The 27,500-nt window shown below is 45.2% G+C and overlaps 3 protein-coding genes across 3 annotated transcripts in view; 1 reads left to right on the forward strand and 2 right to left on the reverse strand.

Moving 5' to 3' along the window:
* septin5a (septin 5a) overlaps positions 1–4,656 on the reverse strand; it is a 13,386-nt gene extending 8,730 nt beyond the window's left edge. The window contains exons 1-2 of the mRNA XM_079737599.1: positions 4,631–4,656; positions 4,460–4,473 (exon numbers count right to left, since the gene is read on the reverse strand). The gene's annotated coding sequence lies outside the window, so the exon portion shown is untranslated. The remainder of the gene's footprint in view (positions 1–4,459; positions 4,474–4,630) is intronic.
* Positions 4,657–5,964: 1,308 nt separating this feature from the next.
* Positions 5,965–25,921, reverse strand: LOC307073136 (septin-2). The gene is made up of 12 exons (XM_079732839.1): positions 25,832–25,921; positions 20,945–21,000; positions 19,439–19,538; positions 19,244–19,330; positions 17,995–18,118; positions 16,948–17,082; positions 16,475–16,592; positions 7,915–8,016; positions 7,486–7,631; positions 6,871–6,954; positions 6,713–6,770; positions 5,965–6,175 (listed from the first exon to the last, which is right to left on the reverse strand). The coding sequence occupies exons 2-12, from the start codon at positions 20,969–20,971 to the stop codon at positions 6,110–6,112; spliced, it is 1,047 nt and encodes a 348-aa protein (XP_079588965.1). The 5' UTR covers positions 20,972–21,000; positions 25,832–25,921; the 3' UTR covers positions 5,965–6,109.
* A 712-nt stretch (positions 25,922–26,633) lies between these two features.
* cldn5a (claudin 5a) overlaps positions 26,634–27,500 on the forward strand; it is a 1,512-nt gene continuing 645 nt past the window's right edge. The window contains exon 1 of the mRNA XM_079739386.1: positions 26,634–27,500. This exon is cut by the window's right edge and continues 645 nt beyond it. Within this exon, the coding sequence (XP_079595512.1) occupies positions 26,818–27,465 (648 nt within the window). The 5' untranslated portion in view covers positions 26,634–26,817 and the 3' untranslated portion in view covers positions 27,466–27,500.

Below are 27,500 nucleotides of genomic sequence, written 5' to 3' on the forward strand. Positions count from 1 at the left end.
TTATTTTTGCGGAGCGGCCATCTTGAAGACACTTCATTAATTTCAACTGGTCTATATTCAGATCCGCACTCCTTCTGCTAAACAATATTTGTTGCCAGATTTCTCACGGTCTGCCAAAAAGTTATAGTTCCCTAAAAAACTGCCACACACACACGCACACACACACACAAACACAGACAACCAGGTGACTGGTGGGTTTATGAGGTTCTGTAACACTGAGGCCAAATAGAATATCCACTTTAACAAAGCAAACAAACATTACCTTGATGTCAGTTCAACAAGTATCATCCTCATGAAACTATGCAGATAAGGCCTATCGGTACTATCAATCATTATCATCCTATCTTCGTTGTTAAATAAAACCCACATTCAATTGACCTCCCCTTCATGGAATTCAAACTTTCACATTTCATCCAATGCAATGATGTGACCATTTAGGTTGTTGTTGCCTCACATACATTTATAGCCATCAACAATGCTTCAAGAGCCCTGCTTTAAGTTCTGGTCCATTATTGTCGCGGCGATTCTTTTCTTTTCTTCGCGACCCCATGTGGAGCTAAAGCCCCTGGAGGGGATTTTCCTATTATACACCGCCCACCCCCCATGTCCCTCCCGCCACACTTATTCCAGCTCCGCACCTGGTCTCCACCATAGAGGGTGGCTCAGGGGTGGGTCTGTTGTCCCATCTGGGCCAAGGAGAGTGCATTTGTGTGGGTGTGTGTCTGTGTGTTTATGTGTGTGTGTACGTGTGCTCGTGTGAGCGCACATGCATGTACGTGTGTGTGTTTGTGTGTGTGTGTGTGTGTGTGTGTGTTTGTGTGTGTGTGTGTGTGTGTGTGTGTGTGTGTTTGCCTGTGTGCGTTTGCATGCTCGCGTGCGTGTGTGTCGAAGGGCGTTTAGCGAGTGCAGGTCATGGAGATGGGAAGTTTCGAGAGGTAGAGACCTGCTGAACGGAGGGTGGTGGAGGTGGAGGAGGTGGAGGAGCTCAAAACAGCAGCAGACATGTTCTGAAAGTAAGCAGGTGTACCTGAGTGCATGTGGGCCAACATCTGCTACACCTGACGCCTGTCAACTTCCCCAGAGAGTGATCTATTGCTATGAAAGGACCACTGCACTGTAACAATAGTAAGCAAGAAATGATACCTTCAAGTCTACGGGTCTGCTCTAACCAGCATGTCTAACCATGACCTTAAGGCCTATAATAAGGTGAAGGTCAGGGTATTCGTCCCCAAGCTGAAGGTACTGGGTTCTATCCATAGGCTTCCTTAAAGCATACATTCAGGAATTTTACAGATGGACCCTATTGTCCCATCATTTTGGGTGTAAGGGAATCATGCAGACATATTTTTTGAAATGGTCCAGTATTGAGTGAGAACCCCGTGGCCATACTCTGTGTAATCCTTTGGTGTAATAACGCCCCGTCAATGTACGTCTTCTTAAAGTATATGTTGTGCCACTGAAAAGCTCAGATTGGTGTTATAAATGTCTGACAACATTATGGAAAAGGATCCCTTCAGAGAAAAACTTTTCCTTTACTTTTTTCTTGAACAGATTTATTATTATTATGAAAAACAAAGCCTAAGTCAAGGAGAAGGCTCGCTCTGAGATATCCTGAGAGTTGAGTTATTGGAGGAAGAGTAACGGTGGAAAGGTGAGTGAGAGTTGAGTTATTGGAGGAAGAGTAACGGTGGAAAGGTGAGTGAGAGTTAAGTTATTGGAGGAAGAGTAACGGTGGAAAGGTGAGTGAGAGTTAAGTTATTGGAGGAAGAGTAACGGTGGAAAGGTAAGTGAGAGTTGAGTTATTGGAGGAAGAGTAACGGTGGAAAGGTGAGTGAGAGTTAAGTTATTGGAGGAAGAGTAACGGTGGAAAGGTGAGTGAGAGTTAAGTTATTGGAGGAAGAGTAACGGTGGAAAGGTGAGTGAGAGTTAAGTTATTGGAGGAAGAGTAACGGTGGAAAGGTGAGTGAGAGTTAAGTTATTGGAGGAAGAGTAACGGTGGAAAGGTGAGTGAGAGTTAAGTTATTGGAGGAAGAGTAACGGTGGAAAGGTGAGTGAGAGTTAAGTTATTGGAGGAAGAGTAACGGTGGAAAGGTGAGTGAGAGTTAAGTTATTGGAGGAAGAGTAACGGTGGAAAGGTGAGTGAGAGTTGGAGAGCAATAATGCCGGTGAGGGTTTGTTGTGTTTGACTACAGAAAGCATAGCCAAGTGTTATATAAAATATTTGGGTGAAGGAAGGTTGAGATTTCCTGCAACAACTAGATTTCATTGCAAGATTTTATGATTACCATCCGAGCCCTTCAGTGGCAAAAACAATAGGCGGGGTGCTATTGTCCAAAAGGATCACATTGCAGCCCAAATACTCAAATTATCCTTTAAGTTAGATGCATAGCCCACACATTCCTTAATGACATGTATCTGAATGGATGAATGGTTAAAAGCATCCAATGTAGTAAAAATACTTGCCAAAATAATTTCATTATTTTTATACCTGGAATTCTTGAGGGAGTTATTTATCCAAGTATTATGGAATGATTCTACATTTACAAGCCAGCCTGCCAAAGTCTACTCCAGCAGGATTTACTGTAGTAAATTCTTTGCGTTATAAGTCCGTGAGGTTGAGTTTTGTGTGGGCACCACCCACGCTGGAATCACTGCAAAGCATCGTGGGTAGATCACTTGCAGATCACTGATACAAAAAGGAGAACTTACAACACAGAGAATTATTTGCTATTTTACCCGAACCAAAAAACTGTGTAACCAGGGTAACAAAATGTTTTGCCATTACAATTATTGTACCATCCAGGCAGATTTTAAGTGGACAATTTTCGTTCCTTTGTGTTTTCGTTATTTCCAGTAGAGGTGCTCTGTTGCCTGGCAACAACATTTCACAGAATAGTATTACATTAGTGTGTAGAAATACGATATACAATATAAAAAAATAAGGAGTTGAATAAAGGATATTAAAGGAGAAAGGAAATGAATAGAGACAGATAGCCAAAGGAAGAATGAGTGTCATTGGATTCTTACATATCAGTCTGTTACGCAAAAACTTCACTCTCCCTTGACCTGCTGCCCACAAAGTGGCCAGGCTGCGTTGCCACTATGATTATTCACATCCCTGAGGCGATAAAAACAGCAAAATGATCCAAGAGCCTGGGAGACACACTAAAACGTGTGGGAGACGAAGAGCACCTAACATCTATTCTCTGAATATTTATAATAGCCCAGTAGAACATATTCACTCATTAAAAACACCAAAACTGTAATGATCGTGTTCAATATATTCAAGGTGAATTATTTCAAATATGATATTTTAATATAACGGATTAAGTAATTATCATGTTTCTGTCTCTGGACAGGATAAACCCCTTTAAGACCCGCTGTAAACCGAGACAAGTGGGCATAATCTGCAAAGGATGCATTTTCATCATACGACCATGGTAGCCCTGCAGGGGTGTGATCGGCAGACCTGAGATGCGTTCAGTAAGTATTTCTGGCCAGAAGTACTGGCCAAAGGCCAGCTCTGCGTCCAATGACTAGCTCTGTGGGCGGGGCCAATCTATCTGCCTTTTGACCAACATCCAGCCATTAAGGGCACTGACGGAAGCAAAATAATCCAGACCAGAAAATATGAGCAACAATGTCTGAGGCAATTCTCAGTTAAATTACAGTCATACACATCTGAGAATTCCTTCAGTGACACAGAGACTGTCAGAGAGTGGTCAGTATGTGGTACGATTTAGTGAGTATCCTGTACAGGCAAAACATTTTCCATAAAATGAACATTATATTAAAAAGATTTGGATGGCCACATGTCAAACCATCTCAAACAGAATCTCTCTCTCTCTCTCTCTCTCTCTCTCTCTCTCTCTCTCTCTGTTATGAGACACCACATGCGAGACAGGGGAGGTAGACCTGTGGTCATCTGAGAATGTGCTGAGTTAATAAAGGCCCACAACCGCCCAACAGCCTTGACAATTCATTAGTCAATAACCTAAACACATTAGGTTAGTATCTCGAAATATTTTGTTATTGGCTGATAATAAAGTCGGATAAGCAGGACGATACACTGCCGGATGCTGCTACCATAAAAGCCCCCCCTGGGTACCACGCTGCTTACGCATCGTGCGTGTACGCTGAACTCGGCCTGCTGTAGCCTACATCTAAAAATATCTAACCCGTATGTCAAGTAGGCTCCATGACCGAAGCATCTTCCTCGCATAAGCACCCACATCACCATCGACTGTTAACGTAGTATTCGCCCAAAAAACAACTTAAAAGCGGGTACTTGAAAGGCTGTTGATAATATTGGTCAAGAAATATGAATATGTTGTCGTTGGTTGGTGCAATCGACGCCATAATGAGGTTTCTGGGAATAACAATTTAAGCGACATTGGTCCAAATACATGCTTAATAATAGCCGTTAGATGAGACGATGGAGAATGTAACGTAGGCCTACCTCGATGCTTTCGTCTGATGGCCATTTAAAGGATGGATAGCAGAGGAGGCGCAGGTGCACGGATGCAGAGCGACGCCCAGGGAATTCAAGGGAGATGGACAAGCAGAAATTATTAGAATTGGCCATCGGTACATTTCACAATAAAAACCCACAATAGCATGCGGCATGTACCTGTTTTGATCGGGATACGACTCTTGTATCTGAGGCTGCTAGTCATCTTAACCGCTCACTCCCTTCGATTTCGCGATCGGACGGCTGAGAGAAATCACCCCCCTTCCCGAGCGACTGACAGATCTGAGGTCGGGGGAGGGCGGAGAGCGTGTGACGTCACGGCCCATCCCCCGCTGCTCACACTGTACCATAACAAACATTTTGGGTAGACTCTTAGCTTTTTTTAAATGATGGTTTATTTCCAAAGAAATTATACAAAAGTGGAAACATCAATATATTTTTCGACTTGTGGTTAATACTGTCAACATACATTTATAAAAGACCACTCAATTGTAAGAGAAATTGTCCAATTAATTGTCTGTCTATTGAGTTCTTTTCAAAGTAATCTGTCCTAATACAGTAAAAACAACAGGACTCTATTGCAATAACAATTATTTTTTTAAGACCTGGAAGACGTACAAAAAGCCCTTTCTAATATTCATGTAGTGTATATTCCACTATAACATAAGAGTTTAAGAAACATGGGCTTATTTGGCCTGTATTTGGTGAGTACATGCTGGTGATAAAATGTACCTTATTGATAAATAGAAATAGATAGTTAAACGCAGTTAAACAGCATTAAGCAATGGCCCTCCCAAATTGAGCATTGCCAAGTTAACATAAATGAGCTTCTTCCACCTCACAAAATCAAATTGAAGTTAACTTGAGTTGTTAGACAGAAAACAAGTACATGCAACTTCTGAAGGATAAAGGCAAAAGATGACCTTGTGATTAACAATACCTCCGGACATCTACATGAATTCATGGCAAAACTAGAGCCATGATTTGTATCTTACATAACACATGTATGACCAGATAAAAGTGGACCCAGAGGGACTCAATCCATTAGGAACGGTTTGTCACGCAACTTCTAAAGCAAGTAGGCCACCTTTAATATTAGAGATGGTTTAAAGCTACTGTAAGCATAGGTAGTCAGAACCTTTTTATATGCAAGTACATGATGAGTATTAAACATAAACATATCTGATCGCTCGTACCATTATCAGCTCTGCACTACAAAACATGCCTGTTCAATGACCGTGATGACTTGTATGAGACTATAAATAATCAACATATCCATGTGAAAAATACATATAGAAAAAGATTTGTGTTCATATTCCTTCCTAACCCTTTTTAGCAGACAGGACACAGGTGAATAGAATAACGATGTTTGAATAGAATTACCATCTGTTAGCATGTTAGCATTTGCATGGTTACACTGACATAACAGACGTCCTGGCGTGTGATGTCAAGACGGAGGACCATGCGCAGCAACATGATTGGTCGATGGATGGATAGTTTTAAAAACAAAGTCATCAATGGCTTTGTACAGTGGTATGTCTACAACTGAACAGTCTTCATCGCATGTAGATGTGGGTTTGTATGGGGTGTGCGGTGGGGAGGGGACAGAGGCCCCGGCCAGTCCTTCCTCTCTTCTCCTCACTCGTCTCCCTTCATCTTCATCTGGGCCTGCATGTGAGCGATCATCTGGTGCATGCGTCTCAGCTGAAGGGCGGGAAATAACAATTGTTATTCAGCAATGCTAGCCCAAAATGTATATGTTGAAGGATAAAAATATAATTTCGGTGGTCACCAAAACATCCAAAGTTACACAGGTTAATATATGAATTGCTTTTCCCATTTTATTACGCTTTCTTAGTAGAATAGCTCCATCTAGTGGCAGATAGTGAGAACGTCCATTAACCACAGTAAATCAATTATTATTGATAAAACGCTACAGGTTTTGTTCAGATTAATTTACATTGAAGATGCATTACTTGAACTGAATTTAAAAGGAGGAGTAAAAGGTACACCACACTGGATAACACACACAGTCCTGTCCCCCCATACTTTTGAATGGAGGGGATGCAGGAATGCTAACCCGAAATATAAGTGGTGTAACAAGAAAATAATGATCTACATCACATTCAGCAATACAAAAGTAATACAATTATTTTCAACCCCTGAAATAGATTTTCACCAAAACAGATTTAATCAATGAAGTCATCACACACACACACACACACACACACACACACTTACCTCAGCCTCCTTCTGCAAGAGGATCTGGTCCTTATCCATAACATCCTCCTCCACGTTTCTACAGAGGGGCAGAATCCAAACAAAGAGAGGGCATTTGACCTGCCATTCAGAGAGCAATCCTTCTCACAGATCTAGCAGTGAACCGGTGGCCCTCTCACCTTCCGCTCCGCTTCAGTCTCTCTGAGCGGAAGTTCTCGTAGTGCAGGTCCTGGGTCACCTCCTGCAGGTCCTGCATGTGAGTCCTGCAGAATGAAAATAAAAAGGGTGACGCAATCACTTTTGTGTACACTAGGGGGCAGTAGAGCCCCTACTTAATTCACATCACGCTAATGGCTCAGTTATGGTCCCCTTCGATTTTAACGCAATGATCACAGAGACGCTTTGACTCAGTCGTGAACCGGTTTTGGTTGTGCGTCGGGTTTTAGTGAGCGGACCAATGGTAGCCCATGCTGCTGCGTCGCCACCACGCAAGGTTATAATTTTTGGGAGGCGCACGTCAGGCCCTTGAGGTGGACAAAAGGAGAATCCACAAGGACGTAAGTGGTCCGTAAACCCACTTGCGTTGCATCGATGTGGAACCATCATTTGACCTTAAGGACCTCCATTAACCCCCCACCCACTTCCACACACCCTCCCACCCAACCGCCATCCATCCATCCATCCATCCATCCCCACACCCGCCCCATCTATCAACCATCCATCCATCAATCAATCCAGCCCAACTAGTAGGCAGTGTCTTGGGGGGCAACCGAGAGAGAGGGGGAGGCACTCACACCAACATGGTGCGCAGCTTGAGGAAGTCGTTGTGCTCGGGGTTCTCCACCTCCACCACGCCCCAGGGGTACAGCCGCCCGCGGATCTTCTTCCCCTTCACCTCGATCAGCTGGTTGGAGCCGATGACAGCGAAGGGAATGCTGGCCTGGGCAGAGCGAAACCAACGGGAAGGGACAACACCCCAGGTAGGGAGGGAGGGAGTGAGGGTGACACAGATAGGGAAAACAAGGAATCATGTTGTTATAAGAGACGGAAAGTGCAAGGGAAGGAAGTAGGAGATAGGGTAAGACACTCAGGGGTAGCCATCACTCACATGGGACCCTGGAGAAACTGCTGAATAATAAAGGATAATGCTTTATAAACAACAAATGCTGAAGACGTTTCAGAGGTGTTGGTGACGCGGGGCGGAGGGCAGGAAGTGACCTCACCTTCAGCACTCTGGTCTGCTCCTTGAACTCCTCGTCTTCATCCGAGTCGGCGTCGGGAAGCTGGTAGATCTTGATGCCGTGCTCGGCGATCTCGTCCAGGATCTGGAAGGAAGCAGCGCCGGGTCAACACCATCGTATGACATATAAACAGCAATAAATAACCACCAGCCGCGTGTAAACAAAGTGCGTTCCACCCGACCGAGCGTGTTGCTGTAGTCCGCTTGACCGACGACATTTCACCGCAAAATAAAAGGACTTAATCATTTCGCGAGTAATCTTTCGAAGATTACTCTTCTAAATACTAAAACGCATCAATGTAGATTACCTAACACCACTCATTCCAGAATACAGCTTCAAATCTGAATTCACTTTATATCGTTTTGGGGTAGGAGGAAGTTGGAAAACTAGCAAAGGAAAGGATAACTACTTGTGTCAAGGCAGAACAAAACAGCAGAACAAAACAGCAGACACTAACTGGAGTAATTGGGAGAGACACACGGTGAAGGGCCTCAGGTTTAATTAGACTGCGGCACAGGGGGCTTGGAGGGAATGAGAGGGGGTGGGGGGGGGGGGGGTCGACAACAATGTAGAGGCAGGTGTGTGTTTGTGCGTGTGACAACCGGTGAAGAAACAATGTCCAACAAAAGGAGCATTCTTGCGCAGCCAGCTCAGGCACAGATGTTGTGTATTTATTATTTCAAAATATCAAAGCCACGTCTGACTTTTGCACCCTATCTCCCCCTCCCTGTGGATAGCATATTTCAACCCACAATGCCGTTGTGTGTAAGGAAGCCAAGATAATATGGACGTGCTTGTTTTCCTGACTCGGAGCTGGGGCTTTCATGTACCATATGAAAGGGCCAGACGGGTTGAGTCAGCCGGACCCAAGAGGCGAGCAGAGTTCAAGCAGGGCTGTGCTATGGACCAGACTACCGTTCCACGGCCGCTTGTTATGGCTGCTGCTGTGTTTTCTCAGCGGGCTCCCAGGGCTGTGTGTGTGTGTGTGTGTGTGTGTGTGTGTGTGTGTGTGTGTGTGTGTGTGTGTGTGTGTGTGTGTGTGTGTGTGTGTGTGTGTGTGTGTGTGTGTGTGTGTGTGTGTGTGTGTGTGTGTGTGTGTGTGTGTGTGTGTGTGTGTGTGTGTGTATTGTTGGAAGCAGATCTAAAAACAAACAGATGTCGCGGGACCTCACGGAGAACGTGACACACACTCACACAACCTGGCGGAGAACGTGACAACTACACACGACCTGCCGCACATAGGACCTCCCTTTCTCTATCTTGCACGCACGCACTCATGTGCACACGCACACACACGCTGATGCTCACACACACACACACACACACACACACACACACACACACACACACACACACACACCTCTTTGATATAGCTGGATAAACATCACTTTGCTGGAGAAAAACGAACATTTTGGGAAACATTGCAGACAATGGCAAAATAAACATATCTGACACAATGGCAGGGAGAAAAAATGACACAATGAACAAATACAGTGACAAGAGCAGTGAACCAAATGGTGCAACAAATCTCATACAGATTACTTGGCGAAAAAAGGTTTAAAAGACTGAAAAGTTAAGAAGCAACAAAAACACAACAACTGTTTCCAAAATAACTTATTTTTTGCAGACGAGGTCCAACCGTAAAACGCTAAGGGAAGACCCTATGTCACAAGCACTTCTTCGCACAACACAACACAAATGCTGCAAAATGGCTATTTACCCTGAATTATTCACGAGTACCATGTGTTTACTGCAGCATGATGCCTATAATCATGAGCTCCAGAGAGTGATCCGATGAGAAAATCACTGGCTCCACCTAATCCATGTTGTTGCCAGCCAATCCAATGTAAGAGATGAGGGCCCCACGCCCGACTCTAGTCGGCCTTCATGTAGCGTCGTGCATTCATTGGCCGAGCGATGCTGGCAGCGGCAGCAATTTTCATTTTATGACTATCTTGTTGGATTGCAACCAGGACACGGCACTGTATACAGTATAGTTATGTTGGGAATCTAAAAGTAATGAACCTAAATCATCAACGATGCTTTAGGTGATGGATAACAGACATTTAATCTGGCACCACACTCACTAGTAATAATTACTCACTACTAGTAATGCTCTAGTGCCTTGCTCAAACCTGCTTGGAAAGGATTATGGACAGAGGAACGACACTCCTACCATGAGAGACGTTAAACAGGTCTAGTTCAAATAAAGCACATTTATTTTATGCTTATTTCATGTACGAATTCATGTCGATAAATCTAATCTTAAAAAAAAAACAAAGGGCTGCACCACCTTTCCTCATTTTTTTCTATGGTCAAGTTAAAATTACTGAGGTGAATCAGTATGCTTTAACAGACAATAGTCTCTTAAAGCGTATGTATGTATTTTTAGAGCTGAAACCCATTCTGGACCTTGTTGCTGCGAGTGTGTGAGTCAGATGTGACCTAAATACAGCTGAGCTCGTGCCGATATAATTACCTGGGTTAAGCCATGGGAGAAGTGAAAAATGACACAGTCTACGTGTCAAAACTGCCTCACCACAACGTAAGAGTGGACCAATCCAACCATTACACGAATCCAGTGGCTGATTGCAGCAACACGCCGAGGGAATAATATTTTCTGGTGGTTTTTCCTTTTGTCAGAAGACAAATAGACCAAAACATATTAGCACAACTGAAATAACCACAAATCCTCAACTGGACAAAAGCCACCTTTAAAAACAAAACCGAAATGAACATGTGTGCGTGTGCGTGTGCGTGCGTGTGTGGTAGAGCTGAAGCGCCTTTGTGTCTCTTCTGGCCTGGCATGGTTTCTGTGTCAATTAAACCACGGCTGGAGCACGTCGACCAGGGGAACAATACTTGGAAGTGGAAAATTTTACCAGAGCTCACGTATGATATCAACAATGTGGAGTGACGTGAAGCACAAAACATGATGGAATCGACACAGAATGACACAAACTTTAACATTATTACGGTCAAAACCTTGGCTTTACGCACCAGAATGTCACACATCCAAGTGTGCTTTAAGTTCGTCATTACATAAAGTAAGATGGCAGTTTAATCAGAGAACAAATGTTCTGAGATGGAAAATAAACCACCTCTTTCATTAAGTGTCATCTCTTCCATTCCTAAAGGGGTCAAAATTTGAAAAAACTTGTCGTTTTCTCCACCTCCCCCTCTCTCCCTCCTTCTCCCTTTCTCTCCCTCCACCTTCCCTTTCTCTCCATCCACCTCCCCCTCTCTCCCGTCCTCTTCCTGCAGTGAACCTGAGGGGCAAGCGAGTCCCAATAATACCTGAACCCCGGGAGGGCAAGGGGTATTACACTCAAGCCTCAGACACACACACACCCAATTAAAAAGACTGGCATCAAAGGAACTCTAGGGTAAAAGTGCATGGCTATATGCATGAGCCTTATATTTCAGTGTGTGTGTGATGCAGGGCTTTGTGGATCCAGTGAGAGGGTCCACAGCCTAGTCTCAAACCATGGGGAATGAGACTTCTCCGCTCCCTCAGCTAAAACCCCCTAAGGCCACTAAGGGACCAAGGCAAACCGAACTGAATACACAGTGATAGACCTGTACAACCAACAAAGGACAAGGCCAGTACTTTTCATTTTTAGCAGATTAAAGTTAAACCTAGTCACTTAAGTCCACTACAGATTTCCTATACTGGCCCCTCCCCTGACACACACACACACACACACACACACACACACCGGACCAGGGAACACCAGTGGAGCGCACTGAGGCAACCAATGTAGCCATGGCAACAAATAGGCATCACATTAAAAAAAGAAAGGAAGAAAGAAAGGAAAGAATAGGAGCAACAAATGCCCTCCTCCTCCTGTGTCCGGCTGGCAGTAGTACAGTGGAGACCACCCACTGCACTCGGCCAGAGACTGATAACACTCATGGGGTCTGGTGATGAAGGGGGGGGGTACACAGAGAGGGTAGACAGGGTGCAGGGCTGGCATTTTGAGCCCTCCTTCTTGCTCTGGGGATCACAGGAGCCACGTGGTTCTGCACAGGGTGGGCTGAATATGAACGCCTAAAGTTCACACTGCTATCGTCACGCACATGAGATAGCCGGTGTGCGTGTGTGTGTGTGTGTGTGTGTGTGTGTCTCACGACATGAGGGGAAATGTATATTTATTGTTATAAAATCCGCAAAAGTGTGGTACATGCCAGGTCACAATGCCTGCCGGACAGAAGGAAAGTAAATACACCCGCGTGTTGGAGGCTGTGACCGGAAAGGGACTGCACAGACCCCCCCCCCCCAACACACACACACACACACACACACACACACACACACACACACACACACACACACACACACACACACACACACACACACACACACACACACACACACACACACACACACACACACACACGGTAACCAGAGTTCAACTGTAATGCCTGACGAGTCCATTACTTGCCAAGGAAAGCCTGAGAGCACACAAAGTCAGACGCACAGAGGACATTAAGAATCAAAATATAAACCAAAACAACTCTGAATCCCTAAGCAGCAATTATTACGTACTCTTCTGACGACCCAATCGCAGTCGATTCCCCCTTCTCAAAGTAAACAAAATCCACAACCATGTGATTGCGGATTAACAAAGCATGATGACAATACTGGGCGGTGTGGGGGGCAGATTGCGGACCCTTAATGGGTCCCGCCGGGGCCCTGGAGAACCGGTTCACACCGCAGGAGCCCGGCAGAGAGCACACTGCGCACAGGATGGCCCGGCGAGACAATGGGGGGAACGAATGAATAGGCCTGTCCAGAGTGACATACAGCGTCAGTGAGGTGGGTGGGTGGGGGGGTTGGAGATCGGGCTGTCATGAGGAGATAAGAGGGAGGAGGAGGAGGAGGAGGAGGAGGAGGAGGAGTAGTGAGGGTATGGCAGGAGGGGAATGTATTGTCTGTTGTTGTTTATGTTGTTCTAGTTGCGTCAGAGAAGCAAGAACAGGAAAGGAGCTTGGTTCTCCGCCCACTGCCCATCACTCAAACCACAATTACTTGTAAACTGATTTGAGGCAATGAGGAAATTGTCTTCGCTGCTAACTTGAGGGTAGCTTGAGGGTGGACGTTATTTCCTTTTCCATGGTATGATGACACAAACTAATGCTATCCACACCCATTTGCTATCAGTCGTGATAAGAAAAGAAACCAAAACATACACCAAGAAGACCAAAGAGAAACCAACTTGTTGTGAAGAACTCCCACCTGCTGCATGACTCACATTCACTCTTCCCAGCAAGGGGTCCGAAGTTGAAAAGCCCCTGCGCATTCTCCCTGCCCTGACCTCTCAGACAGAAAACAAACTCCAGTAAGACCGCTCACCACTAAAGCCCTGCACAGGATATGACTCCATAGGTGCAGATAGAGAGGATCAACCAGTAGTCCCGATTTGAGGCAACTTTATGAGTTACAGACCGCAGCCAGGGAAATTGGCTTCAGAGGGCATTAAAGATTGAGCAGACAAAAGGGGCCCCCAGGAGGGCACGGGAAGGGAAGGCCACACCAGGAAAGCAAAAAACCAAGGGGAGACTGCTAGGATGGGGGGTGGAGGTTGAGACAAGTGAACCAGAGGGGAGAGGTGGAGGTAGAACCCAGGGTGGCTATGGACTGCAGGTATCCGAGGGCCGGTTCGCTGGCTTTGTTGCGTCCGTGGGACGCTATGAGCGAGCGCACCACCACGTCTTCGCGGTGAAATGGTCTCGAGCCCTCTTGACAGATTGCAGGAAGTCTGCATTGTTCTCTACAAGCTGTTTCCCCCTAATAATGCGAGAAGGAGCTCGGCTTGAGCATGCAGGGGGGGGGCCTTAACCGAGGGACAAACGGCTCGCAAGCGGTGAGAAAGTGGCCCTGGACAAGAAACAAATACACTAATAAATATCAGGGGAACAACGCCAGGGTGATCCATCACGCTTCGGCGGGGGGGGGGGGGGGGGCGTCCGGCAGGTTGTTGGACGCCGGCACGCTGACCTCCAGCGAGCACCGCTACACCTTAGAACCTGGTGGAGGCCCCGAGCACCACTACACCCAATCTGATCCGATCGGGCAGCAGGCGATTGTTCCTCCACTTGGGAGAGTCACTCAAGGGACAATGGCAATCCATTGATTTTAATCATTTCAGATCGAAGAAAGTGCGCGCACTCGCATGCAGGAGGTCACAGAGTCGGCTGAGCTCCGGAGGTGGAGCGGGTTGACTTTTAACCGGAAGGTTCCTGGTTGGATTCCTGGCTCCTCCTGGCAGAGTGTCGAGGTGTCCCTGAGAAAGACGCCTCACCCTGATTGCTTCCGACGAGCTGGCTGCCTTGCATGGTTGACCCCCATCGTCGGGTGTGGGAATAAACAACGCAAGTCTCTTTTGATAAAAGGATCTGCTTATTGCCCTAAATCTAAATTTAAATAAAGAAATGTTTTTCAATTACCAACGACCCCAGTGGAAGTTTTGTAGCTCAACCACATAACTTGAAAGATTAAAGCGAGGTAAAGAGCAGATAGAAGGATAGGAATCACATACTTCCCCCCCCCCCCCCCCCTCAGATCAATGGCTGAATACAGTGTGGGGCGGAGGGACTGGTGGCAGGAAACAGTGGGTTTTGTTAATCTAAGAGGGACCGCGGGAACTAGCGGGCAGCATCAGGAAGGCCACCACACAATACCGGGGCATTTTCTCAATTAATAAATCCCTTAAGGGCAAAACAATGGAGACGTTCATGTTTGATGCTGAAACCACTATTGTACTTCGGCAGAACTACTTGGGTCGTTTGTGGTACGAGCCGTTTCAAGTGCGGGTCCTCAAAAGCACGACTTGGCTGCAGGACAAGCGTTTGTGTGTACAGTCAGGTTGTATGTGTCCGAGGCCCTGAGGTGCCAATGGCTCTCTATTTTTTCCATAAGGTCGCCATATCAGCTATTTTGTTGTTCCACAGGCGGACAGCCGGAAAGGAACCATTCTCCCACAGAGGAACCCGTTGAACAAAGGTGAGTTGGGCTAAGCTCCGGTCAGCCGGACAACCATCTCCGGGTCCTGAATGAGAGGCCAGCAGGAGCCCTCCGAGCTGGCCTTAGTATATGTTACCTATGGTCCACTCCTTCTCCTTAGGAACCAAGAATGCTGTACGAGAGACTGGCTGGAGGGACTTAAGCAATTAAGTCCTCCATATACCGTCCATCAGATTGTATTGGTTTATTTAATTAGTTGTTTATAACTGCCAATTACTTTTAGGGATGGGGGCGTGGTGACCACACCCCTTTTCCCTTGTTTGCAGGCTGTCTTTCTGTTGTAAATGCCTGATTGAGTACAATCGTAAGCTAGATGGGAACATCGCCACGCTTGATAGCATGGCTCACCACCTGCCATGCGCTTTACATTTGGTTGGATACGGTATTTCATTCATCACTCAATTCTAGACACTCCTTACTACACAGATGCATTTTCTTCTCCCAGGCTTTATATGCCTTCATGGAGAGAACGGTGAAGACGGACAGGTATTCAAACCCAGGTTGCTTCATGGCTTATTGCCCATGTGGTTACCAACTACAGGGTTGAGCCTCCAAGCTGCCCCACTCCACTGATTCATTGACCTGCCCACCAAAGTAACTGGTTGGGTGGTAATTCAGTCAAGTTAAATATACTTTTAAAACGGTCCTTTGGTATGACACCAATTTGTTGTCGTCCCGAGCATGAGTCAGGTTGTAACAGTCAGCCATGGTATCATTCCAGATTGAAGCTCCATAGAAACAGACTAGATGCAGGAACCACACTGATATGACCCATTGTTCCACATAATGGACGGTGGCGAAGGCTGTAGGGTCGGCGTTAAGGAAGGACGGTCCAGCAACGCCTTAATCTTTCTTAGCGTTTCAGCCGGCTACATCCCTCCTGTGTTGTATGAGCCTGTGGACGTGTGTGGGGTGTGTGTGTGTTTACGTGCAGGAGCTGAGGAGCATGTATGCAGGAAGACACAGTGTTCCAACAGGAAGTATGTCGCACAGAGGGAGACCGGCGGAGGCGTCTTCTTTTCTAATGTAAACCTCCTCTCATCATCCCACCTTTTCCTCTGTTGGATGCTCCCACCACGGCCCTCTGACCCATTTGGCTGGACCATCAATATGATAAAAAAAAAAAAAGTTGTGGGGGTTTTGTCTTTGTTCACACACTCCTTATCTTGCACATCAGGCAGAACACGTGTCCATTCTAACACAAACACGCGGATGTGCACCTGAACTGGAGCAGTTATTCAGGGCAGCTGGCCAGTGGCTCCTGGTTTATTATTCTCCGGTTGAAATGCAGATGGCTAAACCATATGACCAGAGCCGGGAAACAAGCGAACACATTAGCGACTTCTGACCTCACTACCCGCAGAAAATCTGGCTTACCACCCTGATTAGCCTCAACGACTTGATAAAAATACCTTTATAGCGCCGGTTTGCTTGTGTTTGTTGCAAATGTGTGTACGTGCGAGGAAGTCAGTCTGTGTGTGGATGCGTGCCTGTGTGCATGTGTGTCCCACTCACCCTCCTCTTCAGACGATCCCTCTCTTTCAGTGTGAGTGTGTCCGCCTTGGCGATGACGGGGACGATGTTGACCTTGCTGTGTATGGCCTTCATGAACTCCACATCCAGAGGCTTCAGGCTGACAGCATGTAGACGAGGGGCATAGGATGAACATCAACAAGCGTGAGTAGGTAATAAACAGACGGGAAGGAGAAGGTCATGATAACAGCGGAAGTTTCAACAGGTGACGATTGCCTGGGAAAAGTCTGTGCTTGTGTGTGGCTCATTATGTTTGTGTGTGCGCTTGTGCGTGTGTGTGTGTGTGTGTGTGTACACTCGTGTGCCTGCATACATCTGTGTGTGGCTGCCTGCGTGCGTGTGTGTTGGTGATGTGTATGTGTATGCGTATGCAAGTGTACACACGTGTGGCGATATGTGTGTGCTTTTACGTGTGCATGTCTGTATGTGTATGCACACGTTGGCGTGTGGCTCACCCGTGCCCGAAGGGAGAGATGAAGTAGAAGCAGCAGTGGACCCTGTTGTCAACGATGTGTCTCCGGTTCAGCCCGCTCTCGTCGTGAAGGTAGCGCTCAAACTGGTTGTCGATGTACTGGATGATGGTCTTGAAGCTGTGGCCGGGAGGAGACGACACAGAGAGAGGCAGGCGGCTAGGACACCTCTTCAACCACCACGCCGTTCGCATGGTTCTACGCTTACGTTTTATTTGACACTGAGTGATTTGAGGAAAGTCCTCAAGCAGGCCGAGAGAGGATAAGGGGTATCGTGGGATATCCACATCAGGGGATACAGCTTATCTGCGACCCATTTTGGACAATGTACATTAATGACTTCCTATGGAGCCACCCAACAACGTCCCTGGCTCGGTGCCCAGTGCCTCCTTTTTCCTCAACACACGCACAATTTCATTAAACAAACAAAAAATAAATGCCTGAATTAATGAATGTTGTTAACCTCAGCATTAAATGTGTCACAAGCCGTAATAGTAATTGTTATATTTTTCCATACTACAAACGCACCAGCCTCTGTGCGTCGTCTAAGGTTGCTACAAGTCTTGTCACAAATATGACAAAAGCTGCAGGAAACTACGGTGAGGTAGGGTTCTTTAGCAACGTTCCCCTGACAGCGGCGGGGGCTGCGTCGGAACCCAGAGGTACAAAAAGAGTCGTGGCGGGACAATCAACAGGAAATAGACCCAGGAACGCCAACAACAAGAGAATGGGGAGGGAGGTTTCGGCTCCAGATGCCACACATACAAACATCACCACACACACACACACACACACACACACACAAAACAAACACTCACACACAGATACAGATATCACAGTGTGTACAGGCTTGGAAACGCACACTTCAACAACAACAAAAAAAAAAAAAAAAGAGCAGAGCTGTCCAAAAAGATACTTGAGAGAGGGCGTAGTAGAGGATGGGAGGGAGGGATACAGCCAAGCCACTTTGACTGCACTATCTCCATCTCCACCCACCCACCCACACACACACACCTACACCCAGACACCCACCAGTCCTGGCTGTTAATGGCGTCCCCGTATCCGGGCGTGTCCACCACGGTGAGGCGGAGCTTCACTCCTCTCTCCTCGATCTCCACCGTCGACGCCTCGATCTGAACCGTCCGCTCTATCTTCTCTGCGGAGGGAGAGCGGGAGGGGGAGGAGGGAGAGACGTGGGGGTGGTGGGGAGGGAGAGGAACGGAGGCCAGGGTTGATAAACAGCGAAGGTGTTGGAGCGCTCCAGGACAGCCGTAACTTCCCGTATCCTGTGTTATGGCAGCTACACAATCATCCTCCCGTGGAAGGGGAGGATAGGTGATTAATGAGCCCCGGCAATGCTTCAAATGAGATCCTAACGATGCCCTCTTACGATTGGCCCCTGGTGAATCCCGGGCAGGGTCTCAACCAGGTACATTTTCGCCATCCCTACCGGTAACCTTGATGTGAGCTACAAGAGCCAGGTGATTGAAACACCCATGAGGGGATAACATGTTTAACATGTAAAGGGGATTAACGTGGTTGTAATCCATTAAAGAAAATGGGGGGGGGGGGGGGGGGGGGGGGCATAACAGATCAAACTAGAATTTCAGTCGTGAAATAAGGACAGGAGGGTCGTTTGTTCTTTCAAACTAATACAACAGGCATTCCCCACATTCCTGCCCGTGCACAGCTCTGCTGGAGACTTAAACAGACATTTTTCTATTATTACAGTGTGTGAGTATGTGAGTGTGTGTGTTTGTGTAAAAGGGAGCTTTGACAAAGCATCATACTTCCCAGAGTATAAAGACTACATGGCCCATCCCTTCGCGGCCTCAGGTCAGAAAAAACTATTTAGACTGTCTGATGGTGGGAGCATTTGTTTTGAAGCAAAACAAATTTTGCGTATTTGTTATGTTAAAAAATGGGCTGTTGCAACAGTTGCAAAGTTTCCCAGTCATGGTACAGAAAAGAAGATCAACATGTTCTGAACATTTGTTGTTGAATCCAATCCACTATCAAGCTTCAATTCAAATTTGAACTTAGATACATACAAAACTACTGTACTTATATTACTGTATATATATTACAAGAAAATATTATAATATTTAGTTTAAATTGAAATTAGATTGCAAAAAGTTGTTACTCCGGTGTTAAAAAGTAATCCCTTTTCAATTGTATTACTATGACTGTCCTGCTATATACTTCCCTACCGTATAGCCCATTGTAGAGCATTACATTTGAAAGTGAATGTCAGTGTGCATGTGCATAGTGGGTGATTTACCTGCCGCTCCAGGGATGTAGCGCTCAGGGTAGAGGTCAGTCAGAAAAAGGCTGTTTATCAAGGTGGATTTCCCCAAGCCGGACTCCCCTGAAAGGAGAAGAAGTGGATTCAGATATATGGGTCTACCGGTATAGCATAGCTCAAACTAAATGTCTGATAAATGTTCTACTGTGAAGCAAGGGGGTCATCACCTACCCACAACCATGAGAGTGAATTCAAAGCCTTTCTTGACCGACTTGCGGTGGACTTGATTCGGGAGGTTGGCAAAGCCCACATAACCTGCGGTCTCCGGAAACTGGAAAACAATATAAAACAGCCTTAAGGAACACAAGAGTGGTTTGGCTTGATAACAATTATTAAGGACTTATCACTGAAATAAATGACAACACCAATATCACATGGTCTCTTTGAACCCCAAACAATAATGCTATAGAAAAAATGTACTGGGGATTTGATGGATTTCCTAATACAAAAGTACTGGCTTTATTCTATTTGTACTGTGCAACCTATTAAAAATCCATACAATATTTAATTTGTATAACATCATCCATAATATTATATCAAGGTACTGTCAAAATCTAAAAAGGGCCAAAAATGACAAAGAAAGTTCAGACAATAGTTAAAAAATAATCCTAAAATCACATAAATATCTTTTAATGGAGGCTGAGTGTTAGGTTCCATTCCAACTTCAATGTTTATACTCTACTAAATGTGACAGATTTGAATGAGCGATCAGGAGAGCTTCATAGAGAGGGAGCAAAATAAAGAAACTGAATGAAGTTGATGGTAAATTATCATGAACTTTCAGTGGCCACCAATAACACTAAACAACAAAATCAGGCTGTCCACAACTCAGAATTTCATTAGTTGACTAAAGGCATCCATCCTGACTATAATTCGGCAGGTCATAAATCTTTTCACATTTAAGGAATGGCATAAGCTTAACAAGTTTAAAACCAACACTTCGAAAGTGCAATCTTTATGATTTACCCATTGGGGACATTTGAAACATGAGAAGCAAGCCGGTTAATCACGTTCTAGTTAGGCTGCTGTTTAGGGAAGGGTAATTTGTAATTTGCAGATTGTGTAGAAATGATAGCGTCTTAAGTCTGCCGCTGATATTTGGAGTGCCCTAATCTTTCTAATATCAAAAATCTTTCCAAATTTAAAAAAATAAAAACGTTCAAACTAAACAGGCTGCTATTGAGTTGTGTGGCTATCAGCTCTATGCCGCTTTGAAAATCACTTTCAGTTCTGATGTCGGGGCGTTCCTGGCGGGCTGTCATTAATATAATTGCAAAACTTGACGAACGTAGGGGGAACTCCACCTACTCCACCAGCCAGTAAACATGGTGAACAAACCTATTTTAGTCTCAACAACAATGAAACCTGGGGACTATAATAACAATGGAAGCACCTAAGATATAAATGTGACTACTTGACCACCCCAAACCTTAGCTCTTTGACGGCCAAGAGCCCAGTGACTAATAAATCCCTAGTTGACTATGGATTTCCTCTGTATATATGAGGGTGTGTCGGGGCGCCGGGACATGTCAGACTTACTGCGTCCTAATCATCCTCATTATCATAGATCTCATTGCTTGGACACGATATTCTATATCTTCGTAGATTATATATATATATACATATATAAAATAAAAAACACAAAATAACATTAGCAGATAGCCGACTCTTTCTTACCTTCCCTTTCTCTCCAGACTGAGACATGGCTGGGATTTTCTGCTCCTTGGACAAATCTGCCAACACAACACACATTAACATTAATTTAAATCATGTATTTAACAAAAACGTGAGGTGTGTCTAATAGGTCCATATGCACCTGTAATTCAAATTCTTTTCTTGACACAGCGAAAATTCTTTTGAGATTTGTTTACCAAAAACGATAACAACCTTCATTTTGCCAGTGCCAACTGCATGACCTAAAACCATAAACGTTGAGGAATATCACATACCAACAGATTTTATGTACACAACAGTGACAAGATTACAGGGTTATAAAGTAGGCTTACTAAATAATCTCACACCCTAAATGGGTTCTTATATAAATAAGTTATGCCTAAGACATGTAGACCAAGCAGTGTGCAGAGGGTGCATTGTGGAAACTGCAGCTGGATGGCTGCATTCCATCTCAAATGCACCTGCTCCTGACAGCTCAGGGTGTGAAGCAGGACAAAGTCAGATCGGGATTCACGCTCATCCCCCATAAGAGATGTTCTCACATTTGCGCAATACTTTCCCTTAAACAACACAGTGAACCGGATCCACCCTTTACTCCTTTGGCACGAGCGCGGACGTCAAGCAACCGCCCAACGCTTTGTCATGACTCATCTAAGCCCACCTTCCATGGAACAGGGTCTCAGTTATAAGGACATGGGGAGCTGGCAGGGAGCTCTGACTCGGTCGGGGTGGGTTGTGCTGAGCCCGGTGGAGGAACAATGATATTTACCCTACTGGTTCCTGAGGACCTTCCTTTGCATGGTGGCTCGGCCGATCAAGGGGTGAGCACGCGTGTCTTACCAGCGACCGCGAGGAATTAATAAAAACAAGAGTCTGGCACGGCCAGGGTGGACGGAGGTACATTAGCGTGTGGAGGCCGTCGGCGTGCAAAGGTTACCCCACAGGACTTGGAGGGAAAGCACTCGGTCCTCCTGCCTTGTTGACAGGTGATGGAATCGTTTGACATTGCCCTTGATTGTAATTGAAATAACAAACTGTCAGTGGCACAACGTGATATCCTAATGTTATGTTTTAAGGGATAGAGTGTTGGACAGAGATAAAGAGAAAGAGAAGGAGAAAAACATGAAAAAACACACCCCCACAGAAACACGATAAGTGTTTTTTCTGGACTGGCTCTGTGGGAACCAGCATTAAGTCCTAAGGCAAATTAATTAAACTTTTCCATTATCACTGTGTTATTAACAAAAGACAACACTACAGGACGGGCAAGCAGGAGGCATAATGTAAATACCCTCCCAAACAACAATGACCACTTAATCTGCCTAGTTTCTAAATTACAAGCATAAAAGCACTAGACCGACACATGGGCACAACGGCGCACTGGAAAGTACCTCCAAACACCGGTTACAGACACACACTCACACAACCAGACGCGCCAGACCTGGGGAGGAGATTAAATATGTTGGTCCAAAAGGCGGCAAATGCCACTGTCTAAAGCTATTTTCTTGGCCGGCGAGGCCACCAGTGATTTATGAGCTGGACTGAAGCCCTGCAGGCACAGCAGGACTGGTGCTGCCATTCAGCCTCCTAGCGGGCCGTGTCAAGGGTCCACACACACACCCTAGCCTGTGTACGCCAAGGAGCTCTCGCTCGTCTCGGGAGAATGAAAGAGTCATTTCTCACACCACGTCGATACAGTGAAGCACACAGAACAACCAGTTGTCAGGGCTGCTTTTTGGCAACAGATCTGAGCACCAGCACCCTCCCTGCGGCTGGTCAGATACCTGTAGAGGAAGGACAAAGGGTCGCCCCGCAGTACACCGCAGAACAAGAATACAGGCGGACTAGAGGTTACGTTGGCCAGTTATTGCCGGTCCGTTTTTTGGACAGGAAAAGTGGAGGCAGGCCAAAAATGGTGGCAATTGTAAAATAAATACATAAGATAATTAGTGAAAAGCCCTCTGCCAGTGAAACCCACACATCATTTCCATCATATCTATAAAATTATTGAAAATGGCTGCCATCTTATAACAACTTTTTAATTAGTTGTTACATTTATTCTTCGACGAATTGTTAAAACATTATGAAAATCATTTTTAAATCAATTACATAGCTACTTTCAGGTCAGCCTAATTAAAAGAGCATGTTTAGCTCCGTCCTATTCTAATGCACTGAGAATCATTTTTTTTCAGTCATTTGTCCGATGACAAAGTTTATTTGCCGGGCATTTCCGGCCGGAAATAAATATCCAACCTAACCTCTGACACAGTAGTGGGATATGATGGACTTGAGGCAGAAGCCTTACATGTACTAATATAAACGGGAAGATAACAGGAGGCCTGACTTTCATACAATGCAGTACTGTTCAGGACATAGGTCAGATATGGAGGCAGGCATAGTAATGGCACAACACCAGTGGGAAAGCCTTGGTTTGTTGCTACTTTATAATGCAAGGCCTGTAACCGAGAGAAAACAAATGTCACAATAGGCGGAATGAGTGGGCCTTTCAAGCCGCAAGGAAACCAGCAGGCCTGCTAATAACACACAGGGTTTAAAGCGCAGGATGAGGCTTTTATGATGATGGGGACAGGACGGGAAGTCACAAAAACAACACATGAGAGTCAAACAGCCAATAAGAAATAGGCTTTTCACTCGACAAATAGTACCTACCTATGCCATGTCATGCATGATTCGTAACAAGTCATCTACAAGATGTTTATGGCCCTTACCTACAGGTATATATTTGAAAAAAAGTGATGCATATAATGATAGAAGCCAAATAGACAATGATAATACTCTACTACAATACTCCTAGATTGACTTTCCAGAAGTGATAGAGCAGTGATAGATAGATGATTTTGCGCTTAGGGACCATATTTCACTTATTGTCAATTTGCTATAGATGCTATTGCTCTAGATTTTCTGTAGTTCTCTGGGCACCACTCTCTTTCTACATACGCCTCAAGTGGGTTGTCAAGGAAGCTTGTAGGAAAAGCAGTCATTATTCTATGTTTGAGGGGGGATTCATTAAGGCATAATTCAGTGTACATAACTATGAAATAAGAATATATAACCAAGAACACATTATTTCAAAACAGGTTTTCAGTTGGGTTTTTACTGTTTTCTTTAGAAAACATCAACATTCAATATTTCAGGATGTTTAATATACTTGTATGATGTCCCAGGAAACGTTGACATTATAAATAGAGGTCAATGATGACATTTTGCTTTTGTCCTCGTTATAGTATGTTGACCCTTTTCAATGCATAGATAAAAAAAACAGAAATAGGTCATTGAAAATATGCTCAGTCAAGAACAAAATGAGAAATTAATGAAGAATTTGGCACATTTCCGGCTGAACAAGATCAGACACGCACAAAAAAAAAGGTGACTGCATAGTCAAGTTACATTGAGACACACACAGTTCGGTGAAGGTTGCAATTAACTTCTCCCTGTAATATAACTGCTCCTACCACAAGTTGTGATGTTTCAGCAGCAACTATTCAGAGGCTGAGGTAATCTGGCCTAAACTGGAGGAAGCCATTGTTCGGGGAGTAGAATAAGAGGAAGAAAGCTTCCTGGGCATAAATAAAAACAAAAGGACAAGGATTTTGAGGCGAGAAAGTTCTCTCTCTTCTCTACTCTCGAGTTCAATGTGAAATGTTAAGTGTCCAACCAACCACTGGGTCCAACTAGCCCTATGTAAAACAAGAGGAGCACTGTATAATGTAGATCAATGTGATCAATCCAGAAGATGTTGAATTTAAGGTCAAATCCTCAATGATCGGTGATCCTTGTGATAATTTATTTTTGCATGTTGTCTAGCTAACATATTTCAATATATTGTCAGTGTTGGGATGCAGTGGCATGCAATATAAGTGTTATCATTAACTGTGATGAAGGATTAGACTTCAGACTGCCATTTACATGCCTGGTAGTGTAGGTGTCAATGATGAACTATAAATGTATATAGTATTATGTAAGTATTAGCCCCTGTGGAATCCGAAATTGTAATTAATGTTGACTTTTCTTCATAAAGACAAATGCCTTCCCTCTCTGCTGTGTGGGATGATCTAGACTAGAGGAAGTGCAGGGGTCAATTAAGGGTTACAAACACTGGTTTAGAAGGCCAGAGAATCGGGTCTAGGCATTTCCTGCCAAATTTATCACAGTTACTATTTGCCATTGCGATCTGAACAAGCATCACTTCCAAGGAAGTTAAATGAGCTCACTGAGCCATAAACACAAGCCAAGATGGATGATAATTCTTCAATGCTGGCTCTCCGCCATGTCTTAACTAAGGCATACACATTACACACAATGAAAGTGATTATTGTTTCCCTGTTATGGCGGGGTTGTCTAAACATGAAATGTATTGTGTACAGACATGCTATAAGTTCAATGGTGGTGGTGAATTAATCGGATGTTGAAAAGTTTCAGTAAGAATGTGCCCGTTTGTATATTTCCATAAGAACAAGTCATTGCTGCAATTATGGTGCAAATCTGCGAGATTGGCAATGGGAACATTAGACAGGCCCCTCTGTCGGTGGCAATTTGTCTACCACACCCAGTTTGTCCGACGCTGTCGAATTTCTATCAAACATCAACTTCGAAACACTTTAACTCTTACATTGACACCCGAATTGATCAGCTGAATATACAGATCAAATACCCCCAACTTATAGCTTTCCTACTTTTTATTCACGTTGTGCGTGCAATACATGAACTACGGGCGCCGGAGATTTTTTTTGTTAAATGTCAAACTGTTGGGCTCAACAGTTGTTGTCGCGATGTCACGCTGACGTATACACGTGAAGTCCCCAAACAATAGTTTTCACTTTAACCCCGTACAAAAAACACGCTACAATATGTGGCGCTTCGTTGTCTTACCTGTGCGTAACTTTTAAATATGTATACAGACGCCTTTTATCTGTCGACTTCAGCCAGAGCCCAGGAAGGGATACCCGGAAGCCGTTCCAGTTATTCCAATTCCGCCCTAGTGCCCTGTGGCGCTCTATAGTCTGGGAATGAACAGGCGGCATTGGACGCCATTGCGGCGCGAACAGAGCGCAGTTTATCTGCAGCGAGCAATGCTCGTTTGATCCAACATGGCCGAATTCGTATTGCAGTTTCTTCGCGCTTCGCGCTGAACAACCAGTTGATAATGTTAATGACAGTCAAAAGCTTGTTTTATTATTCAACGTATGCATCCCATGCCTACTTCTGAAATATTATATAGGACATGGCATAGGCTATACTGCCATTAACTTGTATTCATGAAGTGTGTGATTACATTGAAATGATAGGGTAGGCTTACTATTCATCCCCATCATATGGTTAGTAACTTCTGTCTACCTTCAGCAGGGAATGTATGCCAAAAATAAACAAACAGGTAGACCACATTATTGTCGTTACGCTGCTCACTAACCAAAAGCGTATTATTCGAGCCTGTGCCCTCCTCATCCCGACTCCCTGCATTGTAAATAACTGTTAGGACACACAAAGCGCTAGGGACCGCTTTATTCACACAACTTCCTCGCAATCTAATTGGTGCCTGTGGGATGAGGTATCCCCTGATTGGTCGAAAGTTTTTCATCCAGCTTCTCACTCCCATGCTACACATATTCATGGTCCAGTTGTACTGTGATTCCAGTTGTTTTTACAGTCCCGTTAGCAACAAAGAGAGCCGAGGCAGGTTGGTTTTTCTCCTGATATTACGCTTTATGTAGCTGGTTACAATTTGACTCCTAATTCACATCGTGGCGATTGAGAAGCGCATCTTTACGAGAAGGAATAACCCGCACTTTAACTCACAATAAAGACATCAGGACAATTTGAAGACCATATAGGACAAGACACATCGAAAAAGAGAGAAAATGGCTTCTGCTGGGCTGGAGATTATGGGGCTCGCGCTGTGCGTAATTGGTTCGCTCCTGGTTATGGTGGCATGCGGGCTGCCCATGTGGAGGGTGACGGCGTTCATCGAAGCCAACATCGTGGTGGCGCAGACCATCTGGGACGGCCTGTGGATGTCGTGCGTGGTGCAGAGCACGGGCCAGATGCAGTGCAAGCTGCACGACTCGGTGCTTTCTCTCAGCAACGACCTGCAAGCGGCCCGCGCCCTCACCATCATCTCCGCCGTGATGGGCGTTCTGGGCTTAATGGTTGTGATTGCAGGTGCACAATGCACCAACTGCCTCCGCACCGAGTACGTCAAGGCTCGGGTCGTCAACGTCGGAGGAGTGATCTTCATCATCAGTGCACTGTTCGTGCTCGTCCCCCTTTGCTGGATGGCAAACAACATCATCTCGGACTTCTACAACCCACAGGTGCCCCCGTCCAAGAAGAGGGAAATAGGGGCCGCGCTCTACATCGGCTGGGCGGCCACGGCACTGCTTCTGATCGGGGGCGCGCTCCTCTGTTGCTCTTGTCCCTCAAGCGGGAATACTGGATATGCGGCCAAATACTCTCCGACCAAAAGGGCTACATCAAACGGGGAATACGACAAGAGAAATTACGTGTAGCCTATAGACTTTTTTCACAGGGGATGAACGGGGTT

This window comes from Pollachius pollachius (genome assembly GCF_949987615.1).
Source record: "Pollachius pollachius genome assembly, chromosome: 1".
Lineage (NCBI taxonomy): Eukaryota > Metazoa > Chordata > Actinopteri > Gadiformes > Gadidae > Pollachius > Pollachius pollachius.

What these genes read in the sequence shown, in the direction of transcription:
- LOC307073136 (XM_079732839.1), bottom strand. Translation starts at nt 20,971, where the DNA reads ATGTCTCAGTCTGGAGAGAAAGGGAAG. An exon ending in AGTCTGGAGAGAAAGGGAAG is followed by an intron (nt 19,539 to 20,944) that starts GTAAGAAAGAGT and finishes ATTGTTTTCCAG; the next exon opens with TTTCCGGAGACCGCAGGTTA. An exon ending in AGACTGAAGCGGAGCGGAAG is followed by an intron (nt 6,771 to 6,870) that starts GTGAGAGGGCCA and finishes GCCCCTCTGTAG; the next exon opens with AAACGTGGAGGAGGATGTTA.